At 37.3% G+C, this 21072-nt stretch overlaps 2 protein-coding genes across 4 annotated transcripts; both read right to left on the minus strand.

The window, feature by feature from the left end:
- Positions 1 to 6461: 6461 nt before the first annotated feature.
- Positions 6462 to 11802, minus strand: LOC127442299 (geranylgeranyl transferase type-2 subunit beta). The gene is made up of 9 exons (XM_051700218.1): positions 11726 to 11802; positions 11321 to 11428; positions 10993 to 11190; positions 10797 to 10902; positions 8454 to 8506; positions 8235 to 8345; positions 8010 to 8135; positions 7772 to 7921; positions 6462 to 7615 (listed from the first exon to the last, which is right to left on the minus strand). Exons 1-9 carry the CDS (start codon positions 11726 to 11728, stop codon positions 7475 to 7477), a joined length of 996 nt encoding a protein of 331 aa, XP_051556178.1. The 5' UTR covers positions 11729 to 11802; the 3' UTR covers positions 6462 to 7474.
- Positions 11803 to 13009: 1207 nt separating this feature from the next.
- Positions 13010 to 18084, minus strand: LOC127442296 (medium-chain specific acyl-CoA dehydrogenase, mitochondrial). 3 transcript variants are annotated; one of them, XM_051700214.1, is made up of 12 exons: positions 17996 to 18084; positions 17288 to 17399; positions 17098 to 17195; positions 16953 to 17022; positions 15021 to 15121; positions 14797 to 14877; positions 14547 to 14677; positions 14362 to 14470; positions 14114 to 14254; positions 13882 to 13977; positions 13459 to 13707; positions 13010 to 13372 (listed from the first exon to the last, which is right to left on the minus strand). In XM_051700214.1, the coding sequence occupies exons 1-12, from the start codon at positions 18008 to 18010 to the stop codon at positions 13301 to 13303; spliced, it is 1275 nt and encodes a 424-aa protein (XP_051556174.1). In that variant the 5' UTR covers positions 18011 to 18084; the 3' UTR covers positions 13010 to 13300. The 3 variants fall into 3 exon arrangements, with proteins under 3 accessions (XP_051556174.1, XP_051556173.1, XP_051556175.1); XM_051700213.1 differs by having other exon boundaries at positions 17288 to 17411; positions 17996 to 18058; XM_051700215.1 differs by lacking the exons at positions 16953 to 17022; positions 17288 to 17399; positions 17996 to 18084 and having other exon boundaries at positions 17098 to 17186.
- Positions 18085 to 21072: the final 2988 nt, after the last annotated feature.

The raw sequence follows: 21072 nt of genomic DNA on the forward strand, positions 1-21072 counted from the left end.
AAAATCATTCATTAGGGCCTATACAAAGAAATACAACACCCTGAAAATATATTTAAAATAAACAAATCTAAATACAAGTAATAGCTATTTACACATACCTCTTAACGATCAGATCATATTTTCATTTTTTTACCAAACAAAAAACAAGAATCTACAAACATCATTACTTACAATTCTTATTTTTAAAATAATAATAATAATATATTTGTTAATTTCTGCGATTAATAGTTGACTGTTTAAAGCGCTGAACTGTTTTTACAAATTAGTGCAGTATCGTTTTTTTTTTTTTTCACTTCCTGAAACTTCACTAATGTTTTTCCCCACTTCCTGTGGCTAAAATTAGCATATATACATTTCCAGGAGGTACATGCTCGACTCAACTGCACATCCTAGCACAAAGACTGATTGTGTAGCAGTGCACACGTATTCATTATGCATGACACATAAGCATGGGAGTGGACTTATTGTATGGAGAATGGAGACTTCACCCACAAGTGGTGAGCCAGGTGTGGGAGAGAAACAGGCAAGCTGCTTTATCTCTTTGCATCACCCGAAAACGCTCACTCACTTCATTTTAAACTTCAGCTAATTAAACTCAGCATTCAATTTGTTTTATATCTGTATATATAGTGTCTTATAATGCATTGCCACTGTATGCTTAAGTTTATCTTTCCAATAAAGCTTGATATGAATTTAATCTGCCCATTTGGTCCTATTATTAAAAAATAAAAAAAATAATCCACTGTAAATGTCACATATTCCCAGTTTTTTGTATTGACTTTTATGTTGAAATTCTTGTTTAGGTTCCATGTTTCTGTTTCCTGTTAATTTGTAGTCCTTTTGTAGTTTCATTTTATGACTGGTTTTCCCCAATTGTTTCCACAGGTGTTCCTCATTCCCTCGTTTGTCCCTGTGTATTTAAGCCCTTGTTTTCCCTGTTTCCTTCATCAGTTGTCACATATATTGTCATGTTTGGGTTCCCTGTCGTTCATTCATTCATTCATTCATTCATTCATTCATTCATTCATTCATTCATTCATTCATTCATTCATTCATTCATTCATTCAGAGTTACTTCATTCATCTTTTGTTTCTATTAAAGGCTGCACTTAGATCCTCCATCCTAGCCTGCTGTGTTACAGAAAAACTGACCAAAAAATGGATCTAGCTGCCGTAAGAATTCTGCTCCTTCAACAAGGGGACCGTCCAGTTGTGGATCACATCCATGAGTTTTTAGAGCTGGCAAATGTTGTGCACTATCCAGACCGCTCTCTGGTGGTTTTCTTCCAGGCCGGTCTGACTAGTGCACTGAGAGAACTGATGCCTCCAGCTGATCCTCACAGGACACTCAGCAAATATGTGGAGAAGGCTCTGGATCTTTGCGGTTCCCTTTATACAGTAGATTATGGCGGGAACCCCAGGCCAAAACCTGCGTCTTTGGCTCCCTTGTCGAAGCCCTCCATGGCCAAGTTGTATGATCTGCCACTAATATCGGTGCTTAGGTCCATGAAGACCCTACCTCAAATTGTCTGAGCTCCCACACCTGCCACGGTCAACGAGCCCACGCCTGCCACGACCAACGAGTTGCCAGCCTCGTCTGTCCAGTACAGCAAGTATTGACACTGACTACCACCCCTGGAGTCGTGAGTTTGAATCCAGGGTGTAATGAGTGACTCCAGCCAGGTCTCCTAAGTAACCAAATTGGCCCGGTTGCTAGGGAGGGTAGAGTCACATGGGGTAACCTCCTTGTGGTCATGATTAGTGGTTCTCGCTCTCAATGGGGCGTGTGGAAAGTTGTGCATGGATCGCGGAGAGTAGCATGAGCCTCCACATGCGGAGTCTCCGCGGTGTCATGCACAACGAGCCACGTGATAAGATGCGCGGATTGACGGTCTCAGAAGTGGAGGCAACTGTGACTTGTCCTCTGCCACCCGGAATGAGGTAAGTAACCACGCAACCATGAGGACCTACTAAGTAGTGGGAACTGGGCATTCCAAATTGGGAGACAATGGGATTCAAAAATAAATTAATTACTTGGCATTTTATTTAGATTTATTGAGATTTTATGAATCTTGTTATGTGATGTAAAGTGAACACTGAAAAGTATTTTTGAAACGAGTCCCCGGTGTCGCTTTGAGGTGCTTGCCATTGGATTTGGATTACATTTACATTTATGCATTTGGCAGACACTTTTATCCAAAGCGACTTACAGTGCACTTATTACAGGGACAATCCCCCCGGAACAACCTGGAGTTAAGTGTCTTGCTCAAGGACACAATGGTGGTGGCTGTGGGGATCGAACTGGCAACCTACCAGTTATGTGCTTTAGTCCACGACGCCACCACCACACCTACTACAGTGGTTTAACTAGGATTAGTTCCTAGCTCCAGTTCAGCATTCTGGGTGGGGTTGCTAGTTTAGGATCACCCCAGTAAATCACTGCAGCTAGAAGTAGGGTGTGCCCTGCAAAGTGTTGGGTGGGATGTAGTAAGGTGGGCAGTATCTAATGGCAACCAGCTAATTTTTGCACATCAGTGCTTTCGCTTTTTAGTAGAGCTGTCAATTAATATTTTTTATCGAATTAAATAGAAAGTGACATGCCAATTAATGAATCAATTCATCACAATTAATCACATATTTGCTGAGAAACCCTCCAAATATATAGGCCTATAACAATTCAGTACATAGCCTACATAGTTCAAATTAGTCAATATTTATAATATAGCTTATTAAAATAAAAACAGACAATTTAATAAATAGAAATTCAGATAATTCAAATAAATTACATTGGAAAATTGGTAGGAAAATTCTTTATTACACAATTGATAAGGGCAATGCATCCCTCATTTCAATGGCTATGAGTCTTGAATTTTATAAGCAACTGATTTGTAAAGTTTTAAAAACTTTTATTTGTAGTTGGTCATCCTCAGATTTTTAACTGGTAAATAGGTCTATGCATGGTTGGGCATAATGTCCTACATTCAGTTCATCAATATAGCCATTAAAACCATTAAAACACTGCAATGTTTCCTGGTGCACAGAGGAAGCACATATATTGTTAGTGTCTGCAATACCAAACAAACAGTCAATAAGTCGCACTAAGCAAACCACTTTTTGTTGTTTGTCTGATTTCTTTCTCTGTTAACCCCTATTAAAGTCTTTGTTCCCTTTTGTTTAAGGCTCACAAATGACTAAAGGTGTTACGTCAGAATGATATGTTGATATGAGGCCACTCATAACTTCTTCCAATCATAGGGAAAGGCCAGTGCCTGCTTGCAACAAACCTTTTAGGCTAATAAAACCCTCAGTAGTACTATATTGTAAAGATACCCTGAGTGCATAATGGTTTGCATGAACACACCTTAAGGTCCACCTAAGGCACTAATTATTTCCCCTGTGATGCTTAAGTATTCGCCCTTAGTTCAGATATACATTTCTTATACACAGTTATATATAGCAAACATTTTGTTTTTTTTAATAATGTGCTGATATTTAATATTGCCAATGTTTATTATTCCAGATTGAATATATGTCCTTTAGCAAGTAGCCTAATTAGCAAAATCTAATTTTATGCACTGGCTTTTATGTGTATTGATAAGGAGGACATTTACTGGCACATTTTTTCATAACAGAAATCTCTTGGAGGGTATGACTAATAGAGGAATGTTACTCACCGTTTTTTTTATTACTCTCTTTCATGCTTGTTTATTTCTTCTAAATAGAAGAAATAAGCATGAAAGAGAGTCGAAATAATTGAACTCTCAAGACAACGCTTTTGTATTTCTTAATTATTATTTCACCTACTGTCCCCCTTACTTGCATTGCATTTATTCCTTGCATTTTTTTTATTTTATTTATTTTTTTTTATCTGTTGCCAGGCCTTGGTATTATGTACATGGGTTTCTCATGGGTTGTAGTGCTTGTGAAGGGTTTTTTCCTTTCACTATTTTATTCTAACAGTATAGCTTTATATCCTATGTCCAATTTGATTTTCATTAAAGGTTCACTGGTTCTATAGTGGCATTTTCAATAACTCAAGGTTAAACAAATACTGCTGTACTTAGCAGGCTGAAGTAGTTAGACAGTCCTTTCTGATCAAATATAACTGTGAGAAATGGTGCAACTCTAGCAATCATTTACCCAATGATGTGTTAAATGACAGAAACTTTCATGAAATGCTTAGTATACAGTACATGCTTAGGTGAGGTTGATAGATAAGCTGTTGGTTGCTTGACATTCAGGTGGTGCTCTGCTAATACCAGCACTAGACTTGGCCTGGATACTCATTCAGCTATTATATAGGTGAGGGATCGTGGACTGCCTGCACTCAGAAAAAGAAATCAATTGCCTCTGGCAAGTCTCTGGGACCTTAGATGTACCCTTCGAATAATATTCTGGGTTATGCTGTCAATTGCCACATGCAATAATTTCAACTCCTCATAATTTCAACTGTAAAATTCCAGAAGGTTTGAAAGCACAGATGTTAAGCTTGTATTTTTTTAAGGCACTTGAATGAATGTTGAAGGCAGCAACAGATTATTTTTTTCTTTAATTAAAAAAAAAAAAAGTTTGTTATTGCACCAAGTTGTCTAAATTGTCTACTTTTCCTGATAAATCATTAAATGATATTCATGAGGTTGGGGTTTACAGAACTCCATCCCTAAGCTTCATTTGAAACTGAGCACCTACTCATTCTGGAGGGAAGAGCTTAAGTATGTCAAACATGTGCAAAATTCATGATTATAGCTGATTGTTGTGGCAAGTAATAAAACTGCATCAATTTTCATGAGGCTTGTATAATTCAAATTGCTAACTGTCTCCCTATGCGTTCTCTTTGTCTTAAAAGGCTGAAAATATGTAAGGAATGTTTCCTTTTGATATTCCTTGTGTACTGAGTAGCAATTAGGGGTTTTGAAAGTCCAGACAAATGACCTCAGGCTAACAAGAAATTGCAAGTATCACAAATGGTGAGTAACCTCCTTGAAGCGGCCATTGTCTGTGCATAAATGGCCTTGTGGAAGGGACTTTTGAGAAGGGATTGTACTTGGAACAACCCTATGAATAGCATTTCCTAACCACAGTGCCCTTCAAGGACATAAAAATGTCATTTGGAATTTGTTATATGTAAACAGTAGTTTTGGTGATGAATGTATGAAGTATGAACTCAAGTATAAATACAAACATTTGAAATAATGCCTGCACTGGATTTTTGTGGAGGATCAATTTCTAATGGCTTTAAAGAGCATCTTTGAAGCAGGGTATAAATAAAATGTACATTAACTGATATATTGTCTCTTCACAAGTATTTTATTTCTTAATTTGTTATACTCAAGAAAATGTTAAATATATAAAAGCAATAGCATGTTAAATATTTTGGGGAAATATGCAACTGTGAATTCTGCAAAGATGTTTAAAGGGATAGTTCACCCAAAAATGAAAGTTCTCTCATCATTTACTCATCCTCATGCCGTCTCAGATGTGTATGACTTTCTGTCTTCTGCTGAACACAAACCAAGATTTTCAGAAGAATATCTCAGCTCTGTAGGTGCATACAATGCAAGTGAATGGTGGCCAGAAACTTTAAGCTCCAAAAAGCATAGAGAAGCAGCAAAAAAGTAATCCATAAAACTCCAGTGGTTTAATCCATGTCCTCTGAAGCGATATAATAGGTGTGGTTGAGGAAAAGATCAATATTTAAATCCTTTTTTACTGTAAATTCTACTCCCTGCCCAGTATGTTTCGAATGTGAAAGTGATAGTAAAAGTGGAATTTATAGTAAAAAAGGACTTAAATATTTATTTGTTTCTCACCCATACCTATCACTTCTAAAGACACTGATTTAACCATATGGATTACTTTAATGCTTTGAAATTTTCATTTTGGGGTGAACTATCCCTTTAACTTTCCCCTGTGAAGTACAAAGTGTCTGCTTCACTTTGTACATTTTATAGATATAGAACGGAATGTGCGGATTTTGAGTTTTAGAGTTCCAAACTCTTAAAAAAGTGGTTTGAAAAATGCGGAACAGTTGCAGCTAAGTTAACAAATAAACAGTTTTTGCCCAAAAAAATAAAATAAAACAAGAATGCTTTATATTTGTGTGGTATTGTAGTCTTCCTGAACCATAAAAGTGGTCATACTGTTTTTCTAAAAGCTAACAGAGGCTGTAGTTGGTTTTTAGTGTGTGTGTTGGGGGGATGGAGGGGGTGTCTAACAACAAAATAACAAGTGCCAGGAGACTCAAGTGACAAGCCTGTGGCACATATCCCACACTCTGAATAGATCCTAATGAGAGCCAGTGGGGTTTCACCATAGCCTAACAACCCTCTTGTTTATTTCTGTAACTCTGTCAGAGGTCTGAAGATTGCTGCTCTCCTGATGAAGTTCACAAACTCTCAATTGATTGCCTCTTCACCATGTTCCCATATGCTTAAAGCCCATTTTGAGTTGGATATCAGTGAATACAACCTTAGAGATTTATTGAGAACCTCAGCCAGCTTGATTGAATGAAAAACTGGTAAGCATTTCAATGTAATGATTTTATATATGATATCAACATTGATAAATGCAAGTAAGCACTAGTGAATAACAGCAAATAACAGCAAGCCATCAAAGTTTCTTCAGAATCGGTTTCAGAAGCACTTGTGTTGATGAGTATTCGATTCCTTGGGGAGAACACCAACAGATTAATTAAGTCACACCTGACAACAATTTATCCGCAAGAACCAGTTCTAATTCCTTATATAAATATTCATATTTTATATAACTTATTTTTTTAAACAATCTGAATGAAAGGGCTCTTTAGATTGTGTAAAAACTTTAGAAGTTAAAAATATCTAAACTGCATTAGTGAAAAGAGTTTTAGGATATTAACATTACATTAATTCTAAACTACAATAAAACAATTAGCTAATAAAATTACTCAAATGCATGAAAAGTTTATGCTGCTTGAAGTGTGATGTAACCTATATAAATGCACTAGATGCCCCTTTTCAGCATATAATGGACTTTTTCTTGCGTACCCATTTTGAAAAGGCTATTACAGACAAGACATCTCTCCCCTCATTTATGAAACTTTCCACTGGTTAAAACCAAGAAAGTGACCTCCTGAATTAGTTACATAAATTAACACATTTAAACATATACAGTGAAAGCTGTGAAGTCCTGATGTATCTCTCTGACCAGCATTTTTAAAGAAACAAAGAGTACATCCAGAAAAAAGCTCTTAAGGGCCTGCACACATACTGTACATCCATAATGAGAACAATTCACAAAACAAAAGGACACAGTAAGTCTCTTTAGATTGTTTTAGAGGTTTCTAAAGTCCTTGGTCCCTCTGAATCATGCTCCTATCATTGGTTGAAGATGACAGCAATGTGCAGTGCTTTCTACGGTTACGGTTTGCTGGTTTCAGAACAGGGCCGGCTGCACAGGGAAAAGGAGGGGAGAAAAATGGCCGTGCTGAATATTTAAACTTAGCTCAGCAAGTCTGGTTGGAGGCCAATCCTCTGAAGCACATCCTCAGGCATGCAAAACACAGGGTTCACTGGTTTGATCTGCTCATCTCCCAGCAAAGACAGCCCAGCTACACCAAACAGAGTGTGGAAAGGATCCACCTGAATTGAGGATCCGATAAGCAGAGGAATAAATGTATCTGACAAAAACAAGCTGGAGAATCTATTCAAATTTGTTGTTAAGTTGTAAAATATAACAACTTGAAAAGTTTGCATGTGACAGTATGGACTAATTTAAGTACAGCTCAGTAAGCTTACCATGTCTCCAGGCCTGTCAGCGAAGCCTCCGGTCTCTTCATCCTGGCAGGCAAGAATAAAAGTACGCAGTTTTGCTTTGTCGATCCAGTGAATTCTGCCAATGATCTTCAAAGAGGCAAGAACCCACCAGGAATAGCAGACATCAGGTAGCTGAAATCAGAAACACTTGCTATGGCCACGTTGTGTTTGTTGTTTCAGATATACAAAGTAACTCATGAATATTTACAGGACATCTTACCTTCTCTGGTCTCCCATTCAGGCCTCCTGATGGCAACTGTCTTTCACAGAGCCACCAGCCCAACAGATCAGCATTGACCTTATGGAGTTGCCCAGTGATGGACAGAAAACCTGTACAGCAGTAAATCTGGAGCAAAAATATAAAGAGAAAAGGCAGGCTGAAAAAATATGCTTATATGTTTAATGGTGGGTATTACAGTGTTGACATAACATTTCAATACCTCACCTGACCAGCGTGAGACTCTGAACCAGGCCTGCAACCAAATCCACCATCAAAATTCATACAGGAGAGTACAAACTCCACTGCTTTATCTACGTTGATAGCATCCAACTTGCCCTGCAGAGATAAATCTGTCTTTTTGAATGTCTTTACAACTTTGAAAGCTTGCTGTAATACCAATTATACAATTAATTATCAAATTTGAATATAAAAGACTGTTCAGACCAGAAGTGCCAATGTCGCAACCGCACAAAAGGAAAAGCGTGTATCTATTTCCCCTGTTAAGGAAAAACAAGCATCATTTAGTCATATAAAATCCAAACACTGTCTATTCCTGTAACAACAGAAATAAATTATAGTTACAATGATAGCTTACTAACGTTCTACTCTTATTATTTCTGCTGCCAGTATACAGAGCAGAGTTTGCAAATTTTCTGTATGCACAGAATACCCAGATGACCTATCATATTTGCCAAAATGTGCAGGATACAATAGAGTACACTGTACAGAATATTATCTCACACAATGCAATGCACTTGACATTCTATTTCAGTGTGATGAATGAACCGGATGTAATTTCAGCCATGATTTTTACTTGATGTTTTCATATCACTATTTGATTGGACTGAAAAAAGTGAAGTCTTTCTTACTCAAAATTGAATAAAAATGCTAAATAACCTTTTTAATTTTCAAGATGATAAGCAGTCACAACTCACATCCAATATGATGAGGTCATGTGACAACAATGTAGAACTACTACTGTTTGAAACATTTATTGCACAATAATGCCTGCTGTCTCAATTACTATTTTTTTTTAAATAGTAGGCTGTAGGGATGCACAGATATGAACATTTTTGGCCGATACTGATTTTTGCAAAAAACTACATGTCGATACAGATAACGATATATTGCCACTTACCTTATTTTGTCATCAGATCAGTTTAACTTAGGAATTATGCCTCAACACAATATTAACAGCTTGCCTCAAATTATTATAACATAATTTAATCACCTTCATTACAAACTCCATACGACTCTTGTGATCGTCTATGTTTCCTAAATCAATACGTTCATTTTGTGTGTGGAACAGACCGAAGTTGTAAATGTTGTCAGCCACTGACTGTCATTTGAGACACAAAGTTTAATTCCTGCAGGGGGCGCTAGATGGCTCATAAAACCGAATCCTCCACTCATCTGCAAATCTAAGGATGTTTTATATCTCATTGGAGACATTTTTACGCTGGATAGTTATTTTGAATAAAACTTGATAATTTCAAGGATGCATGCGTTTGAACGTAAATCCGCTTCAGCAGTATCTATAAAAGCATTTAAAATCCTCATCCAGTAAGAAAAAACGATTGTGATTGGTCCATCCTATTCAGTGCTGAGAAAAGGAACATGTACCACGTGACAGCGCCATATACGCGCTGTTTCACCTATAAAATCTTACAGCGTTTTATATCTCATTGGAGAAATTTTTACACTGGATAGTAATTTTTTAATAAAAACTGATAGTTGGGGCCTGGATAGCTCAGCAATAAAGACGCTGACTACTACACCTGGAGTCGCAAGTTCGAATCCAGGGTGTGCTGAGTGACTCCAGTCAGGCTTCCTAAGCAACCAATTGGCCCGGTTGCCAGGGAGGGTAGAGTCACATTGGGGTAACCTCCTCATGGTCGCTATAATGTGTGGTTCTTGCTCTCGGTGGGACGCGTGGTGAGTTATGCGTGGATGCCACGGAGAATAGCGTGAGCCTCCACATGCACTAGGTCTCTGCGGTAACGTGCTCAACAAGCCACATGATAAGATGCGTGGATTGACTGTCTCAGACGCGGAGGCAACTGAGATTAGTCCTCTGCCACTCGGATTGAGGCGAGTCACTATGCCACCATGAGGACTTAGAGCGCACTGGGAATTGAGCATGCCAAATTGGAGAGAAAAGTGGAGAAAAAAAAAAAAAAGATAATTGCAAGGATTAATACCAGTGAATGTAAATCCACCTCAGCAGTATCTATAAAAGCATTAATAAAATCCACATCCATTAATAAATGACTGTGATTGGCCTATCCTTTCCAGCTGACAAAGATATGTACCACGTGACAGCGCCATCTATGCTCCGTTTTGTAGAGATCCGGACCTCTGGATAATAATTTACATCTGAATACTGAAAAACTTTAATAACCATTAAATTAAAATCGGACCTTAGAGAACTTTACAAATCCCGTCGCGTGGTGCCCCCCAGACGTGGTGCCCCTGGGCATGTGCCCAATTGCCCATATGGTTAATCCGGCCCTGGTGCCAACCCTTCTACATATTGTGGCTATAATTATTTCTGGATTGTGCATTTAAATTCACTGAGTTTTTACAAAGTGTGTTACTAATTAACTATAAATCAACCATCAGTTTTTCATATCAGTGTTTTCATGCTTATAACCGATATGCCAATGGTTTTAATTTGGTGATAATACACCGGTGCATCCCTAGTAAGCAGTATATTATGCATACAGTAAGGTATTCATTACTAAGCTAGTATTCAATTTTAAAAATAGTCTGAAAGTATAGATGTACCCCATTTGTCCCCAGCGAATGAGCCGTCCTCCTGCTGCAGTCCTTTGACATAGTCCACCACTTTGTTCACATCAATGTCACTGATGCTATCATACAAGGACAGGATCTAAGGCATTATAAGAATTTAAGAATTAGTATGGTAGCATTGTAGCTTTAGTTAATTCCTTTTGAGTAAAAAAAAAAAAAAAAACCTGACCTGTACAGCGCTGAGGGTGTAGAGGAGATGTGGGTCGTGGCCAGTGCTGGCGCTGATGCCTCCGCAGTCATGCTGGCAGGACTTGATGAACTCTATGATCTCCTCACGGTTCATTCGAGAGAGCTGACCCATCAGGTCCATTACTGTAAGGCCCCAGTAAATACCACTCATCCTCAAGTACTCCGACAGTGTGTACTCCTTCAGGTGGAGGTACAAAATGCATGTGATTTAGCACACACAAAATCTGTGACCCACCTCGAATTTAATTCATGTGCTGAAGGTAAACCAAAAACATTCATGCCATTTTTATTGTAGCCCTTCAACTTACATAATCATCCTTCTTGGAACCATAGGCTGCAATATAGTCAGCATGTTTGTCCAGGAAGAGGGTGTTTGGAGCATCAGGATTAATGACCACATCTTTAACCTGGGTCCCCTGCAAGACAATGATTAAACCTGTAATTAATCTCTGTCAATAAGCAGAAATACCACAGACTGAAATACACAGGAATGTATTGGCTTCTACAGTCAGTTAACTGGTTTAGTTAAGTTTTTAACCCATACTAAAAAAATGTGCTGGACTGACAGGGCTGACAGGCATGCATGTTTATGCTGTTCTCGTTCTCTTTTAGTGTGTAGTCTTGTTCACTATCGCAATGAAGCGCATGTTCTACCCGTAGGAAATGCATCACCACTAACAATGAATAACCGTACATAGTATTTTTTACATTACCATTCTGACGGAGAAACAAGAGCGTGAACTACAGGCTGGCTTCTCAGTAGTCGCATATATATTACGTCACTATATTATTACTCGTCATTTGTACGAGTGCCCGTAAAGGACAAAGTATGGGATTTGTAAACACGGTACTGCAGATGTTTATATATATATATATATATATATATATATATATATATATATATATATACACACACACACACACACACACACACACACACACACACATACACACACAGTATATATACTGTGTGTGTGTGTGTGTGTATATATATATATATATATATATATATATATATACACACACACACACACACACACACACACACACAGTATATATACTGTGTATATATACTGTATAGTCTTATTGTGTATTCTATACTTTATTTTCTATTCTTTATTTATTTATTTTTATTATTTTTTATTATTATCTATGTCCTGTTGTTTTGTATTGTTGTGCACTGGAAGCTCCTGTCACAAAGACAAATTCCTTTTATGTGTAAGCATACTTGCCAATAAAGCTGATTCTGATAGATAGATAGATAGATAGATAGATAGACCTACAGTATACTAAAGTATTGCTATGTTTAAGCAATGTTACTAAATTCATAACTTGCAACTTAAGTGTCTTTCACTTGGCAGCAATATAGAGGGATGGTCTCTAAGGAACATTCTGGGTTCAATACAAGTTAAGCTCAATCAACAGCATTTGTGAGTTAATATTGACTCGTCAGTCCTTTTCTTTAATAAGAGCAACAACAACAAAAAAGTTACTGTGAGGCACTTAAAATGGAAGTGAATGGGGCCAATTTTTGGTAGATTTAAATACAGAAGTGTGAAGCATTTAATTTTAGAAAAGCATGCGCATTCTGTTAAAACTCATGTATTGTTTGTGCTGTAAAGTTGTTTAAATAGTCATTTTTACAGTGATTTAAGAGTTTTAGGGTTTGTTGGTATTACACCATCATAGCAAAGTTGTAAAATGTTCTATAACTTTAAACAGAAAAGGTTAATAAGTGATTTCATCACACTAAAATCATGTTAACACAATGTTTTGTGGCAATACTTTTGAAATAGTATTTCAACATTTAAGGACTGGCCCCATTCACTTCCATTGTAAGTGCCTCACTGGAACCCAGATTCGAGTCATTTAAAGAAAAGGAGGTGCAAGTCTAAATTATTGTGGTAATCAATATTATGCCACAAATACTTTCGACTGAGCTTAACTTGTATTGAACCTGGAATATTCCTTTAACAAACCACTGAGCAAAAAGTGAATTATTTTAAAGCAGGTTATTTATTTTATTTTGAGAACATACATCAGTTAGAAAAAAAGGAAGAGATGCATGTCATTACTTTGTTTAGTTTAACATTTCATTAAAAATAATTGTTCAATGCTACAAATACAAAGATGGTAAGGCATGCTGATATGACAAGGCAACTGGAGCTCTGTGTAGTCAATTTACAATCTGAGTAATAATCCTGAGATCCATTGATGAAATACATTATAAAGTACAAAAGTATCTAAACAAAATTAGTTCCTGGCACGAATGTTCTGGGTTTACATGTTCACTGACTGAATCTTCCAATGTGCTCTCTTGAGATGATGAGCCTTTGGATTTGTGCAGTTCCTTCATAAATCTGTGGAAAACAGAAAGTAGGACATTAGTCAAATTTCAGGATCTTTACTATTTAAAATGAGTAAAGGTTGAAAGTACAATCCTGACCTGGTAAATCTTGGCATCTCTCATCAGCTTCTCCACAGGATATTCACTGTTGAAACCGTTTCCACCAAAGATCTGGACGGCATCAGTGGCACACTGGTTTGCAATGTCTCCAGCAAAGGCCTTGGCAATCGAAGCGTAGTAGGTGTTTCTGCGGCCCTCATCCACTTCCCAGGCTGATCTCTGATACGCCATCCTGGCAAGCTCTACTTTCATGGCCATTTCAGCAAGCAGGAAAGACACTGCCTGGTGCTGGAGGTGGACAGCAAAACAAAAAAAATCTTATAAACTTAACATTTATAAAGCTATATTTTTACTGTTGACAGGTGTTTGTATTATTCTTGGTCAAGAGTCAATTTGCCATTACCTTCTAATAAACATTACGGTATCCATTTATATGTGAAACATGCATTGAAATACACTTACCTCTGCAATCAGTCTGCCAAAAGTCTTTCTCTCCAAAGCATACTTGGTGGCCTCATCTAGCGCTCTCTGTGCAAGTCCTGTGGCACCTGCAGCCACCTGAAAGGCAGGAATGCCATGGAAGGAACTAATTAATTCCATGGGGGGGTCATATCTATTGTCTATGAAAAATCAAAGACTCAGTTGACATGAAACTGTGATATTTTAATCATACTGACTGGAAAAGTATACTTACTGGTGGTCTGGTCTTGTCAAATGCACCCATGGCAATCTTAAAGCCAGCTCCTTCTCCAATCAAAACATTCTCCTTAGGAACTCTTACATCCTCAAATGTGATGCCCCTGGTGTCTGAGCATCTCTGGCCCATGTTCATTTCCTGTTTCCAAAATCAAGACATACAGAAATAAGTGCAGAATGAAGTAAATAAGTGCATAAAGAGTGCAACTATGTATTTTTTAGGCTGAGGTTGTTTATAGCTCTTACCTTTCTACCTGGTTGGACTCCAGGGGTGTCAGCTTCAACAATAAAGCCTGTAAAAGCCTTGCTAGCAGGGCATTTGGGATCAGATTCCGTACGGGCCAGCAGGAAGTACCTATAAATGCAAACAAAAGGGTATGTAATAGGCCCAAAACACAAAATAATTATTAATTCTAATGTGGTTCACCTACCAGTTTGCCTTTCCCCCATTGGTGATCCACATTTTCTGACCACTGATCACATACTCGTCTCCTTTCTTAACAGCCCGGGTCTTTATCCCAGCCACGTCAGAACCTGCCCCTGGCTCGGTCACACAGTATGCCTATTAGCAAACAGATCCATCTGGTTAATACCAATAGGAGAGTATGTATTGTACTTATTGTTCTGTAAAGCTTTCATGCACATCATAAACAAAGTTGGCTATAAACATTTCTTACTTACACACATTAGTGGTTCCTCTGTCATTCTGCCCAAATACTTTTTCCTCTGAGCATCATTACCAGCAATAATGACTGGCATTTGCTGCAAGAAGTAGTCACATTTAAACATATAGAAAAAAAAAACCAAGAGTGTGATAGCCTAACAAGCTTTGTTATTTTACTCCTCACATATAGGAAATAAATCGCATAACCCAAAAGCTAAAAGACACATTAAAGAAAACTTACTCCAAGAGAGTTAGCCTCAATGGCTGTCTGTACTCCAGTGCAACCATATGCCAGCTCCTCTGTGATGAGGCATGCGTCGAATATGCCCAGACCCATTCCACCTGTAACACATGGCAATATCCAACCAGGGGTTAAATTGGGATTTTGGAGGTAGGAGAACCCCAATACCAGATGCGCATTTGGTTGCATACAGTGCTTGAGGCAGGCTATTCTTGCTCTTACAAGGTGCTGGAACGGTGTTGTGCTCCCCCAAAACTGTCAGACGGCGAGGGGGAGTAATGGCACGAATTTATTCCCACTTTCAGCACAGGTTGCATATTAATTTGTAATCTAACTGGAACAAAGTGTGCACCGCACTCCGTTATATAACGGACCAGGTCCTGACAGACTAGATGGAAGCATAATGCTTATGTCATTAGCTTTAAAGAACTTTAAAAGGCGTTTGATTGAGCACACTTGCTAAATGGAGACAGAATGAATCAACAAAAACTGAACTCAAATCAAATCAAATCACTTTTATTGTCACACAACCATATACACAAGTGCAATAGTGTGTGAAATTCTTGGGTGCAGTTCCGAGCAACACAGCAGTCGTGAAAGTGATGAGACATATACCAATTTACAATAAACATCAGATTAACACAACACAATTAAAGTCTAATATACACATAACACAATATACAAATAATAACATACACTGTACAGTATACAATACACAAAATACAATAAAAAATTATATATAGTATATATAGAATGTACAGTAGGTTGTATTTTACTGTATTGACATTCAGGCTGTCGGTTGATAGTAAGCTGTTAAGAGAGAATATAATATAATAATAATATAATTAATGACAGTCCGGTGAGAGATATAAGAATAAGAGTAATAAAGTGCAGTGCTGATGTATTTTGATTGTGGGAGATCAAGAGTTCAAAAGTCTGATTGCTTGGGGGAAGAAGCTATCATGAAGTCGGCTGGTGCGGGTCCTGATGCTGCGATACCGCCTGCCTGATGGTAGCAATGAGAACAGCCCATGGCTCGGGTGGCTGGAGTCTCTGATGATCCTCCAAGCTTTTTTCACACACCGCCTGGTATATATGTCCTGAAGGGAGGGAAGCTCACCTCCGATGATGTGTCTGGCAGTTCGCACCACCCTTTGCAGTGCTTTGCGTTTGTGGGTGGTGCTATTGCCGTACCAGGCGGAGATGCAGCCAGTCAGGATGCTCTCTACAGTACAGGTGTAGAACCATGTGAGGATGTGGCGGTTCATTCCAAACTTCCTCAGCCGCCTCAGGAAGAAGAGGCCCTGTTAAGCCTTCTTCACAACGGCTTCAGTGTGGATGGACCATGCGAGTTCCTCAGTGATGTGGACACCCAGGAACTTGAAGCTGCTGACTCTCTCCACTGGTGCTCCATTGATGGTGATGGGGCTGTGTTCTCTGTCTTTTCTTCTGAAGTCCACCACAAGCTCCTTTGTCTCACTGACGTTGAGGGAGAGGTTGTGCTCCTGACACCAGTGTGTCAGAGTGTGCACCTCCTCTCTGTAGGCTGTTTCATCATTGTCAGTGATCAGACCTACCACCGTCGTGTCATCAGCAAACTTAATGATGACATTGGAGCTATGTGTTGCCACACAGTCATGTGTGTACACAGAATACAAGAGTGGGATGAGAACACAGCCCTGTGGGGCTCCAGTGTTGAGGGTCAGTGATGAGGAGATGTTGCTGCCTATTCTAACCACCTGGCGTCTGCTTGACAGGAAGTCCAGGATCCAGCTGCACAGCAAGCTGTTTAAGCCCAGTGCTTGCTTTTAACTGGTGCTTGCTGTCCCATTCTGGCCCAATTTAACCCCTGTATCCAACTGAGTAACAATTAAAAGTTCAGTCTGAAATACACTCAATAAAGCAAAAAAACAAAAAAAAAGAAGTACCTACCACAGTCTTCTGGAATATGTCCATTCATTAGACCAAGCTCCCATGCTCTCTTAATGAGTGGGAATGGATACTACAAAGAGGAGTTAGAAATTACAATTTTAACAAAATCAAAAACATTTCAATATGCTAAAAAAAGATAACTTACTTCACCACTTTTATCATACGCTGGGGCAGCTGGGATAATCTCCTCCCGTGCAAACTTTCTGGCCAACTCCTGGAACTCTTTCTGCTGGTCAGTTAATTCTGTTAAAATATTAAGAATGGCGTATTTGCCTTGCCATTTTTATGGTGAGCATAAGTGTCACAATATGCTAAATTTTCATGATTCTGCATACCAAAGCTGAACCCTCCATGAGGTGTCTTCAAGGTGGCAGTAGCTGCCCTGGCACTAGCTTGAGAGCCAGTATTTTGAAACCTGAGTCCAGCCTGAACACCTGCCCTCAAAACCTGCCAAACAAACTATTAAATTATTAAATGCATAATATATATTGCTCAGTCGTACATTACAATTTAACAGAACCACCCCATTGCAAACACTAAATATTAGCAGTAAACAAGGATTTGATTAATGATCCAAACAGTGTTAGAATGAGTCAAACACAAAGTTACAAGCAATTGATTGTATTAAATCAACTGTATTTAATTTAATTGCTAAATAAATATTGAGCTCGCTATTTATATGTACAGCACGGTAAACTGAAGATAAATAGCTAAAGTTAAGACACATTTGTTTGAAGACGGTGACAAATAAGTGAAACTACTGCGAGCTCTACACAACGGGCTGGAAAAGAGCAGAAGCTTCTTCTGATTATCAATTAAATTATAACTGCATTCAGGAAAACTGCAAGATTCCAGATGCAACGACCTTTCACTATCTGCGTATGGGAATACAGCTAATCTAAATGCCTAACACTTGGCAAGCTATCCCGCGACAGATTTGATATTTGACACGCATAAAATTATGTAAATACAAACAAAATTGTTACTATTTGCTAATAAATTGATTAAAAAAAAATAAAAAATAAAATAAAAATCGCGTTTACCTTTTTAAAAAGCATCGTTATTTCAGTGACAGTGTTTCTTGAATGCACTCTTATGATGTTTACCTCACAGGAAAAACGAAGTACCAACCAATCACTGTCCTCTGTTTTATCACGTGACAAAGTACCGTCGCTCAACTGACTTTTGGCCTACTTTGTTATCTAACTTAAATTACATTTTAATATATCGATCACGTTAGCAAGGTTTATTAAAAGCCCCAAAATATTTAAGCAAGTTGTGTCAGTATGTCTCAACAGCCTTTTACACTATTAACGTTCGCAATAAGCTTAATATTTTAAATAGGATAATAATACATGTTATTAGGCTGATTAACAATGAAGCACTTAAAATGGAAGTGAATGGGGGCCAATCCGTAAACGTTAAAATACTCAATGTTTCAAAAGTATAGTCACAAGACGTAAACAATATGCCTGTTATCTTGATTTTAATGTGATAAAATAGCTTGCTGACCTATTCTGTGTAAAGTTATATCCAATTTTACAACTTTGTTGCCATGACGACCTAACAACCTGACACCATACACCCTAAAATGACTGTAAAAAAACAACAACGTTACAGCTCAAATAATACACCAATTTTTACAGAATATTTAATGTAAATGCTTTTATAAAATTATAAGCTTCACATTTCTGCCTTTTAACCCTCCAAAAATTGGCCCCATTCACTTCCATTGTAAGTGCCTCACAGTAACTTAGATTTTGTGCTTTTTTAAAGAAAACGAGGGATGAGTCGACATAAATATTTGTGGTAATCAACATTATGTCTCAAATGCTGTCGATTGAGCTCAACTTGTATTGAACCCGGAATATTCCTTTATCGGACCCAACGTACTGTTATTCTACAAACTTTGTTTAGGTTTTTTTTTTTTTTTTTAATCCCTAAACTGAGATCAAAACTTCTAACACTAACTCCTCCTTTTCAAGCTACATTCACCAAACTCAGCACAGACCATTAGACCATTCTGGAACAGCGTGCTATGTCTTCTCTTACTGATCAGACTTATAGTTTTTGCACAGCAGACCATCAAAATTTTACCCATAGTCCCATAGACTTTGACAGAATGTTTAAATGGTCCAACACAATGCTTGTTAATTCAAACTCCAATTGTCAAAAATTCAAAGGTAAACAAACCCACAAAAGGCTGTTAATCTGCTTTAAATAGCAGATTTTAAATAGCTTTATATAATATAAATAAATTGCTTTATTTATATTATCTGACAATCTAGCTAGCTAGCTGGCTTTTGGTCTTACTGTAATATCTGTGTAAAGCTAGCTCAAACTTTCAGACAAGGCTTTGTCCTTGTGTGTCTTGACAAATTTTACCTATTTAGTTATTATTAGTAGGATAATTTATAATTAAGACCGATTTTCAAACCTGTATTTCACATTAAAAACAGTGATCAGTTATTCATTTCACAACTATAATAACATCATAGTAATCGTTACTTTTACCCAAAGCAACTTACAGTGTACTTTTTACAGGGACATAACAGAGCAACCTGGAGTTAAGTGCCTTGCTCAAGGACACAATGGTGTTGGGGATCAAACCAGCAACCTTCTGCTTACCAGTTCTGTGCTTTAGCCCACTATGCCATCACCAACTCATTAATTCAGTTATTCATACATTGGGTAAATACGTGCAAGCTCTTTTGTGTAGCCTGTGTTTATACAGAGCTATCTCTTTATTTGACTGTATTTTCTATTATGAAAGAAAAGCAAAGATTGCTAAACAGATAAAAATAAATCCTTAATACGTCGCAGTTTGCAGTTTATGTTAGGCTCTTACAGTATTATTTTTTTTATTATTTAATAGCCTTTATGGTATGGTAGTTATTTGATTTTAAATGTATTCTCGTGAAATATTATGCTGACATATTAGTAGTCGACTGGTTATTGCCTAAAAAAGATGCATGTAAAAATGAACAAATCATGATATTATATAAATATTATAATTATTAAGTAATTTTAGCAATTTTACTACTTATTTTAGGAGACCACTGTGTGTTTAATAGAGAGTTAAAGTTAGCTCATGAATATACAGTAAATGTAATTGTGCTGAATTTAGCTGGTCGCGTATGGAAGCCCATTTCCACCACATAAAAAAAAAAAACTTTTGTCTCAGAATTGTGACTTTTTAATCTCATAATTATGACTTATTATCTCATAATTTTGACTTTTTATCTAAATATTTTGACCTTATGTCATTATTTTGACTTTTTATCTCATAATTAGGATTAAGCATCTAATAATTATGATTTAGTATCTCATAATTTTGACTTTTTATCTCATAATTATGACTTTTTATTAATAAATTGGATTTTTTTTATCTCATAATTAGGATTAAGCATCTAATAATTATGACTTAGTATCTCATAATTATGACTTTTTCATCTCAAAATAATTACTTTTATCATAAAATTGACTTTTTGTCTCAAAATTGTGATGTTTTATCTCATAATTATGATTTAGCATCTAATAATTATGACTTTTTATCTCAAACTTTTGGCTTTGCATCTCATAATTTTGATTTCGTAACTAATAATTATTACTTTTACAGTTGAAGTCAGAAGTTTATAAACACCTTAGCCAAACACATTTAAACTCAGTTTTTCACAATTCCTGACATTTAATCGTAGAAAACATTCCCTGTCTTAGGTCAGTTAGGATCACTATTTTATTTTAAGAATGTGAAATATAAGAATAATAGTAGAGAGAATTATTTATTTCAGCTTTTATTTCTTTTATCACATTCCCAGTGGGTCAGAAGTTTACATACAATTTGTTAGTATTTGGTAGCGGTGCCTTTAAATTGTTTAAATTGGGTCAAACTCTTTGGGTAACCTTCCACAAGCTTCTCACAATAAGTTGCTGGAATTTTGGCCCATTCCTCCAGACAGAACTGGTGTAACTGAGTCAGGTCTGTAGGTCTCCTTGCTCGCACACGCGTTTTCAGTTCTGCCCACAAATTTTCTATCGGATTGAGGTCAGGGCTTTGTGATGGCCACTCCAGTACCTTGACTTTGTTGTCCTTAAGCCATTTTGCCACAACTTTGGAGGA

Source organism: Myxocyprinus asiaticus, chromosome 6 (assembly GCF_019703515.2).
Source record: "Myxocyprinus asiaticus isolate MX2 ecotype Aquarium Trade chromosome 6, UBuf_Myxa_2, whole genome shotgun sequence".
NCBI lineage: Eukaryota > Metazoa > Chordata > Actinopteri > Cypriniformes > Catostomidae > Myxocyprinus > Myxocyprinus asiaticus.